General features: G+C 28.9%; 1 protein-coding gene across 1 annotated transcript; it reads right to left on the bottom strand.

Moving 5' to 3' along the window:
• Nucleotides 1-6,175: 6,175 nt before the first annotated feature.
• LOC129969371 (uncharacterized) lies at nt 6,176-23,057 on the bottom strand. The gene is made up of 3 exons (XM_056083918.1): nt 22,807-23,057; nt 11,557-13,236; nt 6,176-9,234 (listed from the first exon to the last, which is right to left on the bottom strand). The coding sequence occupies exons 2-3, from the start codon at nt 13,164-13,166 to the stop codon at nt 9,018-9,020; spliced, it is 1,827 nt and encodes a 608-aa protein (XP_055939893.1). The 5' UTR covers nt 13,167-13,236; nt 22,807-23,057; the 3' UTR covers nt 6,176-9,017.
• Nucleotides 23,058-23,380: the final 323 nt, after the last annotated feature.

The following is a 23,380-nucleotide window of genomic DNA, read 5'->3' as shown; positions in this document are numbered from 1 at the left end:
TTATTCCATGCATGATGTGGGCCGGCGGTGGCCTGGTGATAAGGTCTTATCTTCGGAATCGGAGGGTTTTAGGTTCGAGATCGGATTCCACCGAAAAACCGTCGTATAAGCGGATATGGTGCACGTTAAATCCGTCGGGGCCAAACGTCCTCCTGCTGATGTGGTGTGGAAGTTTGGAAATGAGGGTACTAGCTTAAATGTCGTCCTCGTCATCTGACCGAGATTCAAAATTACGGTCCGTCCCAAAATAGCTCTAGTGTTGCTTTAAAACGCGACGTTAATATAACTGAATTAAACTCTAAGTATGATTCAAATTAGAAGAATTCTTCGGATGTTCACTTTTTCAAAAATTAAATTAATTTTTTTATTGTTAATTATTTAATAGTACTGATAAATAAGATTTGCCGAACTTCCACAGAACAAAATGGTAACGCATGCGAATTACGTTGCCTATGGCAACGCGCTTCCCGAGGAGCAAGGACATTCTGACAGATGGAATTCGATATTGTTATGCTTTGCTTGTAAAATGCCATATAAATAAATAACTTTTTTTTAATCTTGCTCTCGCTTTACAATATTCATATTGTGATAAGACCATTTGGTACTCAACAAGTGTTAAATATGAAAAGGGGCAAATCAGTACAAAAAATTAAATTCAATATATATATATATTTCAATTCGGATTATTTTCCTATGAGATATGGAATAGGCGCAAACGAGATTGTTAAAATTAATCCAGAGCTTATAATCATTTTGCATAAAAAGCTTCACATCATTTTTAAAATTTCAACTATTTTAATCAACTATTCAGAATTCAATTAAAATTTTTATAAAATATATTCGCTCATGGATAAATACCAAAAAAAATAGGTCGAATACGATCACATCTTCTGGGACAGTCCAAACAGAAGAAATTTGGACTGTCCCAAGTAATCCGGGATTTTTACTCACTTCATTAAAGATCTTTTATTTTACGTCATTTCTAAGAAAACATCCAGCAATTGTTTCTCTTTGTTAAAAAACATGTCCAATCTGAAATCTATCGATAAAAGTTAAACGATTAAATCTCAGCAATAATTCGTAGAACTAATACTCGTATTTTGAAATAATCACCAATAAATTGGGCAAAAATATTGCTCAGAAAAATTAGATTCATGCAATTTTTTTCACCCAAAATACCGCAACTGTGCGGTTTTAGAAACAACTCCAATAAATTCACAACATTTTTCTCCCACAAAGTCAAACCACCAACCACAATCTTCCTTCAATCAATATGAATAAATTACTATGAACCAAAAAAACACTTTTTTTGCATATAAATTCAATGATTTGTTCCTTTTAAGCCTTGCTACTCTTCCTTGTTTTCATCTTACACTCCATAACAAAGCGCTTGCAATTCCCTCACAGCATGGAGTCACACACGTGTCGCTTGACCACCCTTCAATCACTTTTACTGCACGAGCCCTTGCATGCGGATTTATTATCGTTAATATTTTCCTCCGGCCTTCGCCTTGAATGCTGCATTCTTTCTGGAATATTCCTTCCGTGCCATAATAAACAAGTAATTTATTGAATCGGAGGCTGTTTCGGGTAGAATTCTAAAATCGCAGAGTCGTTGGGAGAAATAAACCAAATTGCTTGTTTTTTGATACAGTCATTATTCAAGACTTTTTAGCTCGTTTGGTGGTTTGTTATTGCGTTCCGATTTTACAGATTGCGTATGTTTACTTTGCTTCTAAATATTTCCTCCAAAAAATTAGCTGAAGAGAAAATTTACAATGGACTTTAACTACACAAGCTGCATCATAATGCCTAAATAAAACCTAAAGGACAGGCATATGTCTCGCATATAACTTTAATATGTGAAATTTCCATTTTCATACAATAACTAGATTTTGAGATTTAAAAAATATATATTAATTTTTATTTTGCCTTAAAAAATGAGATTTTTTTGTATGCAAAACATTGCTTAGTCTACGTCATACAGATTACATAGTAGATACAAACGTAATCATACTTGAACCAGCCCGAGCCATATGAAGGCATACGGTTAAGTTTAATGAAAAGAATACAAGGAGAACATAGACGAAACTATGACTGATTCCTACGTGAATTCTGTCCATAACCATGACCGTCTATGGCACAACCCTTCCCATAAGAAGTGCGTCCCATCATCGGTAGGAGGTGTTTCAATCCCACACCATTATTATACACATCAAGATGGCGAGAGCCAACGCCATTCCAGGAACTTCTCATCTCTAAAGATTAGACCGCAATATAGAAATAAGACTATTTAATCTGTATCTTACCATCTGATTGGCTGTATCTTAGATCAAGGCTGCCAAACTCAAATGCAGCGCAGATACAAATATAAAAACTAGTAATGAACGCCAAATGAACTAATGTCCAATCCAATGTCCTACTGAATAAACATTGCACGATTTGGCATATTTGGCGATCGTGAATGGGAAGTGAAAGGATGTGAATCCAATCTCTTAATGATTTATTTAAACAACATTATTCAAGAATTGAAAAATAGTTATGAGTTTTCATGACCAATTATTTGCTGTTTGGGGTTGCAGATGAAGACTTTCCCTAGTTTTCTCCAAGTGAACAAAAATGTAGTCCTTTTTCCCTTGAAAGTTTTTCAAGGCTTGTTTGACCAAAAGAAGATGCATTTCCTTTTAACCTTTTCATCATTATTTATGTAATCAGATATTAAAGAGGTATGCGCAAATTTTTATTTATTCTTTCTATTTTCCTTGTATCTTCAGTACTCGTTTTATACACTTAATGCTAAATACCTATTTATTTATAATTTCTTTATCCAGAAGAAAATTGTTTTGTTTAGAAGTCCCAGTCTTTGACATTAATTGTAATTTCCTTAATATTTTAAAATTATTAGAAATGAGCGTCAAGTACTTAGAGAGATATTTAAGTAACAGATTTTGAGATAGCTAAAATAAACCTGTATTTTAAATTAATTATATTGTAAAAATGTTACCTAGAATGTTTGTTACTTTAAAATAAGATTTTCAATTTTTTAAATTACTCTTATTTTTTCTCGTATGATTGAAACATGGCGGTAATTAAAAGAGGCGTAGCTAAATGATAGCCTGTACAACTATATAGAACATACTGGCATTTTAATGTAATGGTAAACATCTGAAACATTATGCCAGTGATCTTAAAATAACATTAGAAATTATAGTAAAATTATATGGGCAATGTAAATATAATTAATGATTAATTTCGATGAAATGACAGTCCTTCTCTAAAAAGGGTTGTTAAATATTACTTTTAATTAGTCATTGAAAATTTAAAATAATCATATATATATCACATATATGACTTATTTTCAGCGATACCTGGATATTTTTCATTTTCTAAACTCTTAAAAGTTCTTTTTCATAGTCTCACTATGTATAAATTAACATTTAAATCTTCACTCCTTGTTTCGTTCTTTTCCCTGTGATCCTTCATTAAGGAGTGCTAAAAATTGATGTTCAAAGGCAGAAAAAGTGTCGACAACATTTTTAATTCTTTAACAAGTTTCCATTCAAATATTTCAAATCCTTTAATTTTTTAAAATATGGAATAACAATCTTTTGAAAATATGAGTTCTTAAAATGCAACCTGACAATATACCAAGGTTTTAAATAACTAAGAGCATCAAAGAATAAACCAGCTGGCATAAATGTTAAGTGGTTAATATGTGCAACCCTAAGTACAGTGGAATATCTTTGTACAGAAAATCTCAACATATCAAACTTTTTTGGGGAATTCAATAAAAAAAAAATTCTGAATATCTAATAAAATAAATGTATGTATATCAGACAAAATATGATTGACAAAAAAAAACTATCTGTGCCTTTTACTATCAAAAAGCGATCATTGCTTTTCATCATCCGATGATATTAAAAAGGGAGGTACTGCAGTTGAAATTCTTGGAAATCTGGAAGTTGCGAACGAAAATGCAATAAAGAGTCAACCATATCAATTCAACTTCTGTTCTACGAATGCCTTTCGTAATTTGAAGCCAGATTTTTATTTTTAATTCTATCTAACTTTTGATACCTATTAGTCAATGTGGTTCTTAATAATGATAATAAAAAAAACCCTTCAAGTATGGAAGACCAGCAGTACTTAATTTACTAAAATATATCGAAAGCAAGTGAAAAATAAAGACCCAGGAAAAAATAAATGAAACGGATCAGTATTATCAATTTTGAAAAAAAAAAGTTATAATTTGAATACTTTTGAAATAAATTGATTTCATAGTTTAATTATTTTAAATAATATATAAATCCTAAAAATTAAAAATACAAAATTGATTTTTTGCAAGAAAATAATGCAGAATTTGCTAAATGTATTTCTGCATGTTAAAAATTCGATACAAAAATTCGAAAATTCTTCTTATCCAATTTTTTTCGAAGAAGCTTCTAATTTAATAGAAGGTGGTTTGATCGTACCTATTTAAAAATGAACTACTTTAGTACGCTTATTCTGATAGTACACTTCTAATTAAATAGAAGGAGGTTTGACTGTTCTTGCTTAAAAATGAATACACTTATTTAATAGTTTCAGCTCTAAATAATTCTACAAAGAAGAAAGAAAGAAATGTGTCTTTTAATAAATTGCTCGCTTAATTCAAGGAAGATGTGGTAAATGAATGTTTCGTTTCTATTCATGAGAAGGATGTACAAGGAATGAGGAAACGTATTTAGAATCGTTTCACAGAACTCTGAGTTTCTATTTATGGTCAATTTATTGTGGTCACAAGGTCAAGTTGCTCGCAAGGTATTGTTATTTGTGTAATGATATTCTGGAGCAGATAAAAATAGCGTTAAAAATAATTGATGTAAATAATATTTTATTGACGATGAGCCTAAATTTTTTGGTCAGGTTAATGAATGGAAATTCTATACTCTGTTAATTCTTAGGTTTTCGGCTATAAGAGTGATGTGTATGTAATTTATATTAATAATAGGATTCGTTTTAAATTAGAGTTTAGTTTGTTATTTCTTTTATTGGTGATCGAATATGGATAGATAGACAGACAGACAGACAGGCAGATAGATAGATATACAGACAGATAAATAGATAGATTGAGAGAGAGAGAGAGATGTTCCTTTATTTTTGTTTTGAAAATTGAAACTTTAAAATAATTTTGATTTGTAAACGTTGGCTATGTACGACTACATTATATCTTCAATTAAGTGTAAAATTTTCTGTCTTTCAATGCCTTTCAGTTCTCTTTCTTGAAATTTATTTAATGAGAGAAGCAATTCAAATGCCACAATTTGGCATTTTATTTTTTTTAATATTAAAATAATTGCAATAGCATTACGAAAAATATTTTAATTTTTAAAATGTCTTTTAAAAAGTTGTTTATAATTCTAAAATCAGGCTTAAATGCAAAATTTTAAATTATTCACTTTTTTAAAAAGTTACGTAGTATTAGAAATAGTTTTCTTACTAAAAAGAAAAAGAAAAGTGATTTTTTTTGGGGGGGGGGTAGATTTGGGATCCCTTTCAAATTAAAAATTTTAAAACATAAAATTTGAATAGTTATATTCAAAGAAATTTGGCAAATTAAAAGGCGTTATTAATTATAACTATAGAACTTCTTAAAATCAAGAAAGTTTTCTTAGGATATAGAGGTGTGTGTATACTTGTGTAAATAAATATCGTCATTAATAATTGTTAAAAAAGATTTGCTTTAAATCGATTATCAAATATATATATATATATATATATATATATATATATATATATATATATATATATATATATATATATATATATATATATATATATATATATATATATATATATATATATATATAATAATAATAATTGTTCTAATCTATAAAACAGAAACTAAGTTAGACAGGCAGAACATTTGAATATCTATAATGTTATTATATATGTTAAATCGTTACAGATCTTTCGCTTAATCATTGATTAATATCAGTTTAAATTTCTATCATCTTAAAACACTCTAGCAAAAAATATGCATTTAAATGCTTCCATATCAATTTTAATTTATTGAAATTTTTTAACTTAACAATGAGTATCAAGAATTAAGAAGTAATAAACTCAAAATTACAAATTTAAAGATACTTTATTGCAAAAAAAAAAAAAAATATTATACATCAATATACACATAAATAAAATAGTGATATGTTATTTCAGCACTTGGTAGAGCAATTCATGAGCAAAACTTCAAACACAATCAGATATACATTGTTTAATCAATAAAAGATGAAAATAACCTCCGGAAAAAGTGCAATAAAAAATAGTTACTCTGAATACATTTGTATAAATTCTAAGAAAACAAAAAGATATCTTAATAAAAATTCTTAAAAAAAAAACACTTTAAATTCAAAGAATCTACATACAAATAATAATTTTACACGCATTTGTACAGAATTTAAAAATGGTTATTCATACATTCGTACACCTTTTCAATTACAATTCGAAAAACTTATACAAACGTATTTTAACCATCTATGAATTTTTACTTATTTAAAATACAATTTATGGATGTTTAAGTTCAAAATATAGAATGTTTCATCAGCTAAATGGTAACAAAGATTCAACCATCCAACAAGACATACAGTTAGAAAGTTTAAGCCTTCATATTTATTAAGCTATTCTCTTGGGCTACGGTGGCCTGGTGGTAAGGTCTCGGCTTCGGAACCGGAGGATTTCATGCTCGATACCCGCTTCCACCGAAGAATCGTTGTGTAAGCCGGTTTGGTATAAGCTAATTCCACGGGGGCCAAACGTCCTGCTGTTGGTATGGTATGGTATGGTGTAAAAGTTTGGAGGGCGGAGTACTAGCTTAGGTGTTATCCTCATCATCTGACCGCGGTTCAAAATTACTGGTACCATCCTAAAATAGCCCTTGTTTTGCTTTAAAATGGGACTTTAATCTAACGAAACTAAATTCTCCTTTTTGTAATATGCATAATTTCAATCGCAAAGTTATTTTTATTTAATCAAATATCGAAAATCAAGTTATAAATTTTCTGAAAAACCATGAAAGATGTTTCCCTTTACTTTTATTCATTGATGTCGTTCATCGAACTACAAGGTGTTTTCGATTAATCCACGTGCCAAACAATAAATAATAAATGATCGAATGACTGATATTTACATATGAAAATACTTACAAATATATACAAAGAAATGAAAACACCGTAGAACTAGGAACATTCAATGACCTTTATCTGCAATTCAGACCTTTGGTTATCTGAAAATAAGGCCATGTCCTCGGAGGCTCGATTTAAAAGGTAAAAGTGTGTTTACATATGAATAAAGCTAAAGGTTCCCGAGGTTAATGCTCTATATTATTTGTATCAAAAGGAAAGTGACTTAAGAAAGTAAATATCTAATTTGGAACAGGAAAGGAATTTGAGAATTTATGGTGCGCATATTTATGGAATACAGATGAGAAGTTTGTTCCTTTACTACCTTACTAAAGTAAAATTTATAAGCTTAAAATGAACAAAGATTTAACTTTCCTGGTTCTATATAGTCACTACTGATCTAACAGGTATTTTTCTTTAAACAAACGTATTTTTATTAGATATGTGACCTATTTGTAAAGGTTTAATGCATTTATTATTAAACAAATCCTAGTACTTTTTTCTGTATATAAATCTTAAATGATTTAGTTGCTAGAGAACTTATTGAGTATTATAAGAGCAATACGCCATTCTTTACTTTAACAACTTAAAAGATTTTAAATATTAAATCTCAACAGCCAGATTCATAGTCTGATTAGTATAGATTAAGCAGTATTTGTATTCATTTATTTAATTGAACATTTATCATCCATAAGTCATTAGTGCTTCGTCTGAAATTTTGTCACAAGAGAATCATTATATATCATACCACTCCTGCAAAGTTTTGCATTGCTTTAACTAGTTAAATGCGGAATTTATTTTTCTCAACGGCAAGATTCCTAATCTGATTAGTATAGATTAAGCAGTATTTATTCATTTATTAAATTAATAAATTTAATTATTTTACAATCATAATGTCATCAGTGATTCGACTGAAATTTAATCACAAAAAATTATGATACCACACCAATCCTGCGAAGTTATACATTGCTTTAACCAGTTAATTGCGGAATTTATTTTTTAAAAGTCTTCACGCTGTTTGTAATCAAAATCAAGGAAGGATGTGTATACACATCGAAAGCAGTAGTAACGGTTGCATAATAAATTTTGCGGAAAATATCAGAGTAAACCCAATATGATTTCATTTCTATTAGATAAAAATTGCGCGTCGACCGCAGCAAAATGAAAATTTGGAATGACGTGTATATACGTCGAATGCACTTAACTGGTTAAATATTTTTGTTTAAATTCAAAATATTTTTTATAAAAGAAACAATGGTCTTATGGCAGTCTTCTGGAGACTAGTTAATCATTTTTAACAAGTTAACAATTTAAAACAAGTTAATCATTTTTCAACCTGAAACATAGTTTTTCTCCTAAGATGATACCAGGATTCAATTAAAAATAGTTTTATCATATTTCATGGTCGTTCTTTTAATGCTCTATTTAAAAAAGCCTTAAGCAACAAAAATTTGTAAATGCTATGAATAAGATATTTAGTGAGTATAAAAGAATGAGACTTTTCCATTTCCAGGTCTCTATCTCACTGTGCCAGAAAGAAGGGCGTTACAGTTCTGGATGTTCATTGTCAGGTTATGCAGCACTAATTAGCATTTACATGTGGTCTCGTATGCTTCATTCCAAAAATAAAACCATCTCGAAAACCAGTTTGAAACCTTTTTTTGCAACCGGAAAAGGAAGGAAATGCCGCACAAAAAGGATCATTTTTTTGCCATTAGCCGGCTAAATGGTACCACTGGGATACGAGTACGTCAGTCATTTACGGCAGATAACTTGTAACCGAAGTTCGTGAAATCCTTTGTGATGCTGTCGACAGTTCTTACTGACCCTTTCAGCTCCTTTTTTTTTTTCCCCACAATTCTAAACCGGAAAAATGGTGGTGAGGTCACTTTCGTCGTATCTTAACCTGGAACTTCGAAAGGATGTGGTACCTTTTCTATGGAAGCGCTTCTCTGGCTCGTCCCAGTGATGTTTGGTACCTTTAGGGGACCTCTGGCGCTTGCAGAAGATTCTAGAGCATCTTTTTTTGGTCATACCCCATAGTAGCGCATCCCAGTGCGGTTCATTGCCATAGGCTCTGTAATAGAAAAGTATCTTTATAAGTAATTACAAAATAATTCTTGTAAATATACAGACAAAATTAATTATCAAAATTAGGCTAAGAAAAATTATCTATAGTTTTTGAACAATTATTAGAATACAAAATGTCCTTTGTTATGCGAAGTTTACTCTTTGTTGCAATAATTACTGCAGTTCAAAAAGACAAAAAGTAATAAATAAATTGAAAAAAAAATTAATAGATTTGTATTTTTTTTAACGTCGAAGACAAAATTAAAAGAAATGAAGTATTTCTAAGAATAATTAAAAAATATATCCGTCAAAAAATTAAATATTCAATCACAGTTCTAATCGAGACATAGAAAACTTAGAATTCATAAAAACATTGTGGGGTTTTTTTTGCACACAAATATTTATTTGTTACAAATAAAAATTTAACTTCTGGTATATGAAACGGCAAATACGATAAAATGTAAATGATGCTCCGTATTACGATCAGGAATCTTATTTATTTTGATGGCGCTAATTAAAACATTATGGAAATTAAAACAGATTGGAAAGTCGGATTTCATAAAGAACAAGATAGGGATTTTTTCTTCTGTTTTAATATTTCCTTTAAATTTATTTTTGAGTTAGTTAATATATATTTATTTGATAGGCTTATGCATGCTTGTCATTTGTATTAATTTTTTTATCGTTCGCAAAAAAAAAAAAAAAAAAAAAAAAAAAAAAGCCAGGGGGAAAAATTCTTAATTATTATTGGCTAATGTAAAGGATGGCTACTGTCATTTAAGTGGTTACCCATTTGAACAGTTTTAAAATAAATTCTATTTTTAATATTAACTATGCAAACGATAAAATGCTCAAGAAGAACGTTTTATTTGTAATAATTACTCAAAATAGTCTTGAAGGATTTTAACCTCCTACAAAATGAAATAAAAAGGATATCTTATTCGTAATATGATATTGCGCATAAGATATTAAAATAGCATTTATTTTAAATGAATAGTTTTATTTCAATATAAGAGCAATTTTACATAAATATTGATTATCTTGAGGAAAATTGTAAGCAATTTAATGATGGGAACGTGATTATATTATATTAGTTTCAAAGTTATTTCTATATAAAAAATTTTAAATCCTAAAAATTAAGTGAAATAAATCACAGGCCACTTTTAATGTTCATAAATTAACTCACTTAAAATTGCTCGATTAAAATGCAATTGGCAGCTTACAATAAATATTTGTTTTTAATATTCACACTTTTTTTTAAATTAAAGAATAAATCGATTTTCATTTTACACATTTATTTTGATCATTTTAATTGAAAATTTTTAAATTAAAGAATGTTTATTTCATATTACACCACGATTACAAACTAAGCTTGTATTCGAGAAAGTGATTTCACTTTTTAATTCTCAAAAATAAAAGAAACAGTATAGTTATTTATTTTAATTTTATAGACGTCAAAATGATTTTTTTTTGTTTGAATTTCAGGCTTTATAATAGGGAAATGAAAAATGTCCTGCTACTGTAGCTATGCATTTCCTCTAATCATTTAATAAATTAAATATGTTCACTAATACAATGAATGAAAAAAAGATTAATATGAATTCAGATAGTAGAAAATATATTGTATGAATCTGGTATGGCAATTCATAGTCTCATGATAATTTATAAAGTGAATCATAAATACATGATTTTAAATGAGATACCATTTTTTCTTAAACTATCTAACTAAAAGAAATAAACTACCTTCGTTTTTATCGAAAGTATTTAAAGTTTTTACATTTAACTGCCTTATATCATCCAAATAAAAATTTAGGACAATAGAATAAGATGTAATAATAATAAAAGATTATTACTTCACAACGGGTTTTTTCAGGAACTTTAAGCTATATGAAAAGTATGCATTTATATGGTATAATACCTGATTGGAATTTGTATTTTGACCTGAAAAATGCATTTTCTATTAAGAAAAAAAAATCGCTTGTATGAGAGAAAAAAGTATAATTAATCCCTTCGTCTGCAAAAAAGCTGTTATAGAATACCACATGCAATCATTGAATGCGAAGAATGAATTTTTATTTCAGATAATAGAAGATTACCAAAGGCATTGTTCCCATAAATCTAAAGTTCATATCTTCCGAAAAATGAATCATAAAATTCACGAGATTCATTTAAGGTACAACTAAGGTTAATGAAAGGAATAAATTCACAGCGAAGCTGCATAAAAACCCAGCTCGATGCAATAAAACACTTCAACCATGAATAGGTGCATTTTTGGTTCAAAGAAGATTATATGAATTTTTAATAGGGTAAAAGGGAATTCCTCACTTACTTCAGTTGCATGGTGATGTCCTGTACAGATGGTAGCCGAGAAAGAAGCCTTCCGGCATTGCAAGCCCGCCTTAGGCTACAATCCTCTCTCGTCTTACGGTGCGAAGGTCGAGTCCTGCGATTTGCTTGCCACAAACGTTCCTCTTCTTCTTTGTCTTTATCTGTGTCATCGGCTGTAGATCGCTTTGTACGTACTGATGATTTTTCTGGAGCATTAAGTGATTCTGTCACCTTATCTTCCAAAGCAGTATCTGATACTATATTCTTTGACATCGAGGAATTTGCACCAATTGATAATTTTGAGTTTTCTAGCTTAGAATTGTCTTGAGAAAAAATGTCAAACATCTTATGCCGAATGGACTCTTTTAATACTCCATTTATACTCTCTGGCGCCAGCTGCTCTGGTTGAAATTTCAGATACCTGCCAAGGAAGCTACGCATTATTCCAGATACCTGATCATAGGTATCTTGCAATGGCTTATCTGTATCTCTTCTCTTTCTCTCATCTTTCTCAGAGTCACCAGCTTTTGGATCATCTGGAAATAGGTAATCTAAGACGGAATCAAGCCATGATTCTTCCTCTGTTGGTTCTTTCGTCTTTGCGCGATCCTCTTTCGAAACTCGATTTGCAGAGGGTGGATCTTTTTCAATCCAATCTTGAACGTGATCTGATTTTGCTTTTCCTTCAGTTGATCTTCGTGATCTTACCACGTAAGTTAAAACATTCTTGGCCAAAGACCAAGTTGGTTTTGCCGAACCACCATCAGTTGATCTCCACTCATCGTGGTCCTCTTTGTGAGCAAACATCTTTTCAATTATTTTGTCTACGAATTGATCAACTATCATCCGAACCATTTTCATGAACATCTGTTCCCATGGGGCATCTTCTACCATGCTTTTGAAAAATTTAACCATTTTAACCGGAAGTACATCTTCAATAGATATTTTTTCATCAGGTACTACATCTTTACCATATGGTAAGTATGGGTGGAACACAAACTGTCTTGCGGTAGGAATTTCTGGTTTTGAGACACTGCTTGATATTTCATCCGATATACTGGCAGAACTATTTGGAACATTCATAGAATGAGTATCATTTGATTCAGATGTCATATCTGAATCAAATTTAGAAGAGTTCGATTTTATACTATATTTTGGAAAAGTTTTAGCAAACATGAATTGCAACTGCTTTTTAAAAGCATTTGCAAGTTTAGCAGCTATTAATTTGGATAAATCAGCTTTAATGCTTTTAAAATCAACACCTTCCTTATGACTATTCCGCTTCATTTCAAGAACATCAATATTAAAGTTATCATTTAAAACTTTCTCTTCCTGTTTAAGTTCCAAATGTTTGTGAAGTTTATAAATAAGGTTTTCTAGCTCTTTGTTATGCATTTCTGATCCATGAACATTTTCTACTGTTCTTGAATTTGAATCTAAAATTTCAGTTTTTAGCAAATGTTTCAAAATAGGACTGGAAACTGAAGTCACAATAGCTTTATCTGCAATACTGCCTGTCTCGGCAGCTGCACAGTCTTGTAATATGTAGCTATTATATTGCAGTAGCAAAATAAGATAAAGCATGTTTGGAAAAAATTTAATTGAAAACATTTTGATTTGATCAATTGAAGCAATAATTATTTCTTCAAAATTCAATGTTCAGGCTGTATAATTCAATTACCTGTAAGAAAAAAACAATGATTAGCAAATAATAAAATAAAATTGAAACTGAAAATTCTTGAATCAATTTTAAATTATAAGGCTACACAAAACGCTGTTTAAAGCACCAAATCGGTTTTCGCATTCATTTAAAATTTAAGTATGTTGTAATATTATATTGTATCTTGCAGTATTTTATAGTATTGGATGCAGTAACACATTGAAAATTTATAACCAACATTATCTTCAGGCCTTTCTTTAAAAAAGATTAATTATAAAAAAAGCTGTAAATAAATAGTATAAAAATGTCAGAAAAGTATAAATAAAGTACAAAAATGTTTCGCCATAGACTTGAAATCGATTCATTTTATGTAGTAAGATTTTGCATTTCAAAGAAATATACTAAAAACATCAATATAAAATGCTATTTCTTCAGCAGTCTTACATACATATGCCAAATATCAATAATTTTTTATGATAATTTAAGGTAACAATTGATTTCAACTTTTATTCGAATGAACTGCAGGATCTGTAAGAGAGACTTTATTCTTTAGAAACTTGGGACATAAAAATGAAATTTTCTTAACAAAAATTAAACTTTTCTTTTAATTATTATTCAGAAAATATGCTTTTTCACTCTTTTTCAGTGACTGAAATTAGAGCAGAAAATTTTTTGTAATTCCATCCCAATCTTTTACTTTTGAAACAAAGATTAGAACTCTTCAGTAATCGAAAGTAATACTTTCTTTAAGTTAGGCATTTAATTACTTTATTTTACTTATTTTTTATATAAAACCTTTATATTGAAATTTCTCTAATCTTTACTGATTTGTATATGTATTATTATGTATTTATAATATATCTAAATGATTTTATATCCTGTTATGTAGCAAGAATTGGATTATACATTGAGAATGTATAATCCAAAAACATTAGTATTGGATTTATACTGATTTGTATATGTTATTATGTATCCGTATGATTTATGTATCTAAATGATTTGATATGCAGTTATGTAGCAAGGATTAAATTATACATTCCGAATGTATAATCCAAACAACATCATTACTGGATTTATTAAAATTGTTATAAATGAAAGCTAAACTTTTTAGGTAGCTATGTTCAGATAATTGCAAACAGTAATGATACAACCGATCGTTAAATGACTTCAGCAACTGAATCCAGTCGTTAATGATCAACTTGTCAGATACGAGTAATCAGAAAATCGGACACGTTAAATGACGTCATCAGACAACAATAAAAAAGAAATTCTATCAAGCGACCGTTCATTGAATATATGACCATCTTTCATCAAGACATCTTGTCTGACAGTCAATCATTTTTCATTATTAATTGACTGAGATCTTTTCTAAACTTAACATAGACGAAGCAATATATTCCCAAGATAAAAACCACACAATCCGGAAGGTAATTGATGTCCTACGTCACTTTGACGTCATACTTCTTTTTACTTTTTGTTTACCTGCATTCTTTGCAGAGATAAAAAACGTAAAGAAAACATTCTGGAAGATCTGAATCCTCATCAAGTAAAAAAGAAATGAAAGTAAATTAGTACTCATGGCCCACGGTCATCACAGTTGAAAAAGAATGCATAAAATAAAGTCTCATGTCTGCTTCTATTTGATGGGTAATTATTCTGAGAAACTCGTATGCCCTGTTTCTGCATGTATTAATTGTGGAAAAACCCCATCGAGGATACAGGTAGTTGAAAAAAAGAGCCATTGAACTTGAAAAACCAGGGGTCAGAAATATTGCGGTTTCCCTATTGACGTCAGAGATTTGTTATGAAACACAACATTGGTCAAAATATCAATTTATAGACATCTTTCTAGGAAGGCAAAATGAAATGCTCTGCAATCTTCTCCATTGCGTGTCTCATTATTTCAGACTGATTCCACCTAACTAAAGTAGAATGCTAGTTAATAAATACTCTGACATGTATATAATTTTTCTTTTATTTTGTGGCATCAGTAATTATATTTAACGAGAGCAAATTGCTATTTTCAGAGGTCACAGTCGAAGTTTGGATTTCAATTTAACAATCATTTCTAAAGATTGAAACGTTTTCCTGCTGAATATTTTTCGAATCTCATGAAATGGGCACAATTTTTTTAGAAAAAAATATGTTAATAGCAAAAAGATAATTAATTTTTTTTTGAAAAAAAAAATCACTTGCTAATTAATAACATTGACACATTATTACAAATGTATGCAAAAATACAATTTTTAGTTTCTTTCAAAATGCAATGAGTTAAATAAATCTTAGTAATTTTAAAAATTATCACAACTTTTTGTCGAGATTAATATCAATTATTTGAGAAAGACAGAATTTTTATTCATTCCCTTGATTAATTAAGGTTTTTAAGGAAAAAAAATATAAAAATCTGAAAAATTTTGATAATTTTAAACAAGATTTTATTTTTTAGATATAAGTTTAGTGAAAAATTCGAAACGTTTGACTAATTCAAACGTTTTCGTTTCATTCGAATTTTTCTGGGATTCTTTAAATTTTCTATAAATAAAATGTTAAAATATCATCTAAAATTCAGATTTATTTTACCTGAAGTAAAAAAATATAAATTAAAACACTTTTTTCCGAATTAGCTTTTGTAATGAAATATTTCAATATTCTTGTGCTTTCATTTATCATAGATATATAATTTTTAAGATTTTTATTTAAGGACTTCACTACTATAAAAAGCATTTAATTAAAAATGAGATACATTTTTTGTTGTTGTTTAAGAAAAACTTTCAACATATCAAATATAAATTGTATTGTTTACTTAGAGTTCATATGTTTCCAGTATTTGAAATGTGATTATATTGTTTTTATAATTACTTATTAACTGAAATCCTTCTTAAAATTATTATAAAAATTCGAATATAATTATTACTGTTTATATATAAAGTACGCATGATATATTAAAATCAATAGTAACTTAACATATATAAAATAAATTATTGGCAATTTCCTTTTAAAAATTAATAGTTTCTCTAGATGAATTTTTAAATCTTGTGGATTTTTTTGTAACGCGACGTTATAAGAAAATAGCTCAAAATTACGAGGTTTGTTTCAAAATAACTTTCGAGCTAATTTAAGATATGATGTAAGCATAAGTTCATAAAGGAATAGCTTGTTTAGTTTTACGAATGTTCCGTTTTAAGGCAACATTTGTGATATTTTGGGACGGACTTCGTAATTTTTGAACAGCGGTCAGATGACGGCGATGACACCTCTTCACCAAGCTTCCATATTACATCAACGGGTGGACGTTTAGCTCCGACGGATTAGACGTGTACAATACCCATTCTTATACGGTGGTTGTTCCGTGAAATCGGGTCTCGAACATGGAAGCCTCCGGTCCCGAAGCCGAGACTTTACCACCAGGCCACCACGGCCCCTTAACAATGATAAAATCTTCTTGATTCAAATTTCCCCTTTCAGTTTCATGAGCTTCAAAATAACTTGGGCTCATTGCAGGTTATAAAATATTCGTTATTCTTTGTATTCCTGGGTTAACTCCAATTCTCTTTGGTTTTTATTCTTTTAATATATGGGGAAATTTCTGTTTCACAATGAAAAAATAATATGAATTTTTTTTAGTCATGGCAATGTAATCACAGGTACAGCAATACAGGTGAAAAATATTCTATTCAAATGCAATTTTCCTTTTGACTTAATATACTGTACAAGTAATGAATTTTTTTCATATGTATTTTAGTCCCACATTGTATTTCAAATTCTATTTTACATAAATTTAAGGGATGTGAAGTAATATTGATTTTAAACGTCGAATTTTTAAAAAAAAATTATTTTCGTCTACTTTTTAACACATTAAGCAGATTCACACTCAAGAAATGTTCACATTTTTTAAAAAACATCTATCTAAATTTTTTTAATTAACCTCCCCATGGATAATATTTTTATCATAAAATATTATTATTATTAATTTATTCAAAATTATATTTCCTTCATTATCCTCTGTGTTCTTATAGTGCATAGAAAGACTCTCAAAAAGTCTATTATTTACGAATATTTTACTAAGAGAAAGCAAATAAAAATCTTATTTTATCGCTTCTTTAAAGAAATCACAGAAACATCAATTATTTAATATTCAAACCAGATTACGTTTTAAAGGAAAACCTTCACACAAATAAATATGAATTAAATGAATATTTGTAAAAGAAGCTCGGATTTTATTGAAACGTTTTTACTTCCCAATAATGGCAGTTATACTTTTTAAACATTCAATTGTTTTTAAAACTTCGAAAACCAACACACATGTTTACGAACGTATCAAAAGCAGCATCCTCAAATGTAAAAAAATTGGGAATCATATAAATATAAATGGATGTATCAAACGCAGCATTCATAAAACGGAAACATTTCTAACAAGGCATTCCTATCTCTTCAAGATCCGTTTCTTGCATTAACTAATAAACAAATTAAGTCAGTCGAATCTTCTATTGCTTTTTTCGGTCTCCACACCTATGATTCTTTGCATGGAGATGACGACACTTTGCTCACCCAGTTCCAAAAGGTCACCAGGCTGATTTGCTTAATACAACGACGGTTTTGAAGCGACTTTCAGTATTTCCGCCCGGTTGACATTATGCATCATTAAACGGTAGAGCACACAGTGGGTTTCACCAGGTAAAAAAGAAATTTAATGTGGGTTGTTGGTTTAAAATGTCAAGCTGTATCCTTATGATAGTGATAAGTTTTAAAAAGTCAAATATTCTCACCTGTAACAAATACAGATTCCTAAAAGGTGCATAACCCACAATTGTATACTTTCGATAAATGAATTTTAAACTGGAATATTATTATTTTAAAAGAAGCAAATATTACTTATCATAATTTTCGGTACTTATCGGTTGTAACGAGAAAGCGCAAAGAAAAAAATTTCGCCAATTTGGCGATTTTAATCGTCGAACTATTTAGCATATGATTTGTGCACTTGAATATATTTTGCCGGCGTCCTGGCATAGGGGTAGCGCGTCTTCCCCGTGATCTGGGCGTCCCTGGTTCGAGTACCGGTTTGGGCATGGTTGTTCTTCTGTTGTTCTATCTGTGAGATGTGTGAATGTGCCCTCCTGTAAAAAGTGGTTGTGCCAGCGAATGAGTGATGCGTGAGTGGCAAAGTCGTACTCTTGGCCCTAGTTGGTGCTGCTATAAAAAATAAGAGACGTCCCCCTCAGGCTTAAATCGCTGTCTTCGTAACAGTGGGCTTGTCAGTGGCAAGTGCCATAAGAAACAAACAAACGAGTATATTTTTATAATTTGGTGAAATTTTTTCTTGGCGCTATTTGATCGCCGTTAAAAGCAAATTGTACCTAATTTTCTACTTTTAACTATATTATATCATTTTAAAATAAATGTAATAAGCATTTAAAAGGTTCATATTAATTAATTAAACACAAAATAATTAATTATAAATCATTGTTCAATGAAAATTATGTTATATCAATATAAAATATGTTTACTAACTATTAAAAAATTTTAAGTTAATTAATTAACCCTCTGACTGCGTAATTTTTTAAATAACTATTTAGATGCGATATTTGCAAATAGGTTCAAATATTTTTCAAACAAAATGAATTGATACTAAGTGTTACATGATAATAATATGATATAATAAAAAAAAATCTGTAATCGTAAAAATAAACACTCTAAACTGCGAAAAACGTGGGATGCTGTAGAAAAAGGATGGAGGGTTAATTGTAAGGTTCAATAAAATTATATAAATGTTATACATTAATACTGCCTTCTTGTTTCTGAATGAGGAAGGAAATGATCGCCTATACAGCCAAATTTAATTAGAAATTTGTTTACAAGTCATATAATTTAAAATTAATGATCCATAAAATTAAAGTTGATTTTAATAATGTTATCATTCAATTTTAATATGAATAATTTATTTAAAAATATATAAGGTTTAAAATTTATTTCGTGGGAGGTTTAAAAGCATATGAAAAGCTAGATTACAGACCGAATTTCTAATTAAAGTAAAACGCAATATCCATTTTATAATCCAAAATTCTTAAATCCTTTATATTATGAATGTTAAGGATTCTATATTAAGAATAAAATAGATTGTTACTGGCTTCCAAAAGTTATCAACATAATAAATGAAGTAAAAAGCATAGACGATATTTTGTAAATGTAAAACAAGTAAAAAGTTTATATTTTAAGTAATATTTTTAAAAAAACTTAGGTGCTGAGTAACAAAAACGGAAAAATATTCAAGGGAAACGATTTACATAAAAATAAAAGAATTTTCAGAAGGAAATTATATTAAACTATTCTTTAAAAAAAAAAATTTAATTATTTTATTTAAAAGTGTTTTATTAGCTCAAATAATAAATGAATTCAATTCAAAAATCTTGTATATCTCAATAATTTAGATTACTTATATGTTTTCCTTGAATTATCACTAACTAGCCGCCTTTAGCGATCAATTTGTTCACTCTGAATATTGAATTTTCTGCCTACTATATTTTCTTAATGAATGTATTTATTTAAAATTTTACTTTGAGATTTGATAAGATTTAAAAATGTGAATGGAATACTTCTACTACAAATTACTAAGTGTGCAAGTTAAAAAGTGTAAAACCTATATCTGAATCAATAATCAAAGAAAGTATATTTTTATCTTAATTTTAATATTGGTAAAAGCCCGCAATTGAATGGTTTCGATCGAATAGTATTGAAATGTCAGTACAGCAATAAAAATATTATTACAAATTATGATCAAATTAAATTTTAATTCATTAAAATTATTAAAAAATCACCAGAAAGTGAAATTGTTTTAAGACACTGTAAACTTAATTTGTGGAAAAATATTTTCAGGAGATGCAACAAATGAAAACACACCTAAACTCTGCCTAATTTTTGCATAATTTGTCTGTTAATTAATTTTTGTGATTTAGAAAATTGACGTACTTACCCTTTTATAACGAAAAACAGATGTGAATCGGATTTCATTAAGATAGGACAAAAATGCAAATTTGTATCAAAAGTACGCAAATAAAATTTTATTCTTTAAATTTATGGATTTATGGATTTTTATCTTAAATTTATGGATTTTTTTCAAAAAGAAAAATGATAATTCCCGCTAAATTGTCGTGATCTAATGTTTCTGCTTCTGATGATGAAATCCAAAATCTCTGATGACAATTCAAGTTGCCTATGTCAAAAGATTTTTTTTTCAAAAAGAAAGATGATAATTCCAGCTAAATTGTCGTGTTCTAATGTTTCTGCTTAAGATGAATGAGATCCAAGATCTTTGATGACAATTCAAGTTACCAATGTCAAAATTTAAAAATGCATTCTGATTCGTTATCAATAAACAAGGAAACTCTCGCAGTTTCACATTGTAAAAAACTGCTAAGTGAGATTTCTCACATGGCAGCTAGCGTGACTCTTTCGAGGACAATCAGTTAAAAGTTTAAAAAGAGATCATGCTGCAAATCAACATGAGTTAACTAATGATAATTAGCACAAACAATCAGGAAACACTAAGAGAAAGATGATGACAGAATGAACTCGTGAACAGGTTGTGATATCTCTCAAAGGTAAACTGAGATCTAGTTTTAGGGAGATAAAATCTCTGAATCATGATTGCAACTGTAATATTAATCGAACAAAAAATAAACGCAATTGTAAATGAATCATTACTATGGTCAGAGTTTGTTTTATTAGATAGATTAAATAAAATAAAAACTGAGCAGTAGTTCTTTGCCTTGCCGGTATACAAACAATTAATTTCAATTTGAAATAGACGTAGCCAGTAGGCTACAATGATCCAAAGATAAATAAGATTTCCGAAACGTGATTGTAATTTTAATATTAATCACAATTTAAATGAGTCATCACTGAGGTCAGAGTTTGTGTCATAAAATGGAAATTATATTAAAAAATTCTAGAATAGATTTTTTAAACTCTAGAATAGATTCTTTTAAAAAATAAAAATTTTAGAGAGATTTTTAACTTTACAATAGATTTTTTTTTTCATTTTTCAGCACTTAAACGATTCATTTATTTTAAAAGAAGCCCTTCCCTAGAGAGAAGAATTTCCTTTGAAAGCAGTATTCTTATTTTTAAAAATTCTTTTAAATTGCCAACATTTAATGTCTATTTTTAATATTTTCGCGTAAGGATATATTAAAAATACTTCAAAATACTCATGTCAATTATCTAGAAGTTAAACGAAAATTCTTTTTTTTTTTAATTATTATGTATAGATTTATTTTATATTTAAGACTAGGATGCAAGTATTAAAATTTATCTGAACTCAAATATATCAATCTTATTCAATTAAAGATGAATACGAAAATATATTTGTATTTAAGAGAAAACAGAAAGACTGAATGTATATTAGTGCATGTTATGAAGGTTATTTTTTTATTTAATAATGAATCAAATTTCTTTTCATGTAAAAAGATAAAAAAATGAAAAAAAAAATCATTTGCTTATAACTTTTATCATTTTAATTAATTTTTCACCCAACTTTATTAAATTTTACTATTTATATTCAGAAGTGAATCATAATTTCTAAGATTTAAATCATTAAATATTTTACTCGATGCAATTTGCAAAATTCGCCACTTATTATTTTTTAGAAACGATATTTCGTGTTTATTATATAGTTTAATTAAAAAATATGATTCAACAATTTCAACTTCATTTGGTGAATTCTCTTGAAAACGTTTGTAAATCTTTATTTATGTAAAAAAAATATATATATTTAAGAATTAAGTTTTAAAAACAATTTTTAACTAAATGACTTTCGAAGATTATATATATTATTGGAATCTGCATATTAAAATTATATTATTGGTATAATAAATCTTGAAATAATCAAAAATATTTTGGAATAGTATCTTCAATTCAAATTTATTACGAACTACATACATATTTAGTATGCATAAACACATTTAATTTTTAAAGATAAACCAAACCTAGAAAAATTGTTGAGAAATTATTTTTTAAAGGTGCAAAAATTACATGTCTGAAATTCTTATAAAAAAAGCACGTATAAATACACAAATTTAAAGACTAGGTTTAAATTTGAAAGAATCTCGTTTTAAAGTGTTTAAATTTCTGGATGTGCAATTCACAATAAATTGCTAATGAACCAATGTATAAAATTTGGTTAAATATTATAACTGATAATTACGTGATGCAATATTTAAAAAAAAGTATTTGTTACCGAAATAAGTGAAAAACGCATTTCAAAAATTTCATTACCAGATCTTTTTTTTAACAAAACAATTGAACAAATTTTATATCGATTGAATTTTAACTAAGAATTTCAAATTTTTAAACAAAAAAATATTAAAATATCTGCATTAGACTTACTTTCATTGTGAATACTTCATTTAGAATTCCTTCTGAATTATTACAGTAAAAATCCTCTTAAACGTATCTTTAAAATTCAATTTCTCTATCAATTGATATTTTCCGCGATAGTTCCTTTCCTTCAAAGGCAATCCGACATTTATTGAGACATACAAAAGGCAGAATGAAAACATTTCATTCGAGAAGCCCATGATATATTCTACTTACCGTTAACACATTTCCGCTTGGGACTGTAGTTAGCACACTGCTTGGCCTTGACCTTCTGCGATAGGCAACACATCCAAGTCGCGAGCTCAGGCACAAATGGCAAGATCCATGGCACAGCAGCCCAAATATCTGTAGGACATTCTCAGGCCTCGGGCCAGATACCGGTTGCTTTTTCTGACCTGCCTTGCTGCGATTCGGGTAGCTTCGATTCCTCGGATCTGTCAACTGTTTTCTTTTCCGACAGCGGAGCAGGTTTTTTTTGTTTCTTTTTTGGCGGGATTATCCAAAACGCTTTCTTGTTGTTGGCGGCAGCCGCACTTGGATAATTCGATGCCGTGCGCCAATGAAAGTGTATCCAATGTCGAATGGGGAGGATGAGGGATGCGTTTCTTTGTTTTATGCGATTGATGAGGGGAATTGTTTCGTAGTTCGGCTCATTGATTCGAGCATGAACTCGAGATTTGTTCTCGAGATTAGGATGCATCGTTAAAAATGGATTTCTTTACTTCATCGTAGTGAGAAATAATTGTAGCTTTATTTGAAGGGAGTGATGGATTAGAGCCTGAATATGATT

The sequence above is a fragment of the Argiope bruennichi genome, chromosome 5, assembly GCF_947563725.1.
Source record: "Argiope bruennichi chromosome 5, qqArgBrue1.1, whole genome shotgun sequence".
In the NCBI taxonomy this organism is placed as follows: Eukaryota; Metazoa; Arthropoda; class Arachnida; order Araneae; family Araneidae; genus Argiope; species Argiope bruennichi.
The sequence above is the reverse complement of the archived record's forward strand: the minus strand, read 5'-3'. Positions and strand labels throughout refer to the sequence as shown.

Coding starts and splice junctions, on each gene's coding strand:
- LOC129969371 (XM_056083918.1), bottom strand. CDS start 13,166: ATGTTTTCAATTAAATTTTTTCCAAACATGCTTTATCTTATTTTGCTA. Junction 9,235..11,556: donor GACATCACCATGCAACTGAA/GTAAGTGAGGAA, acceptor TTTCTATTACAG/AGCCTATGGCAATGAACCGC.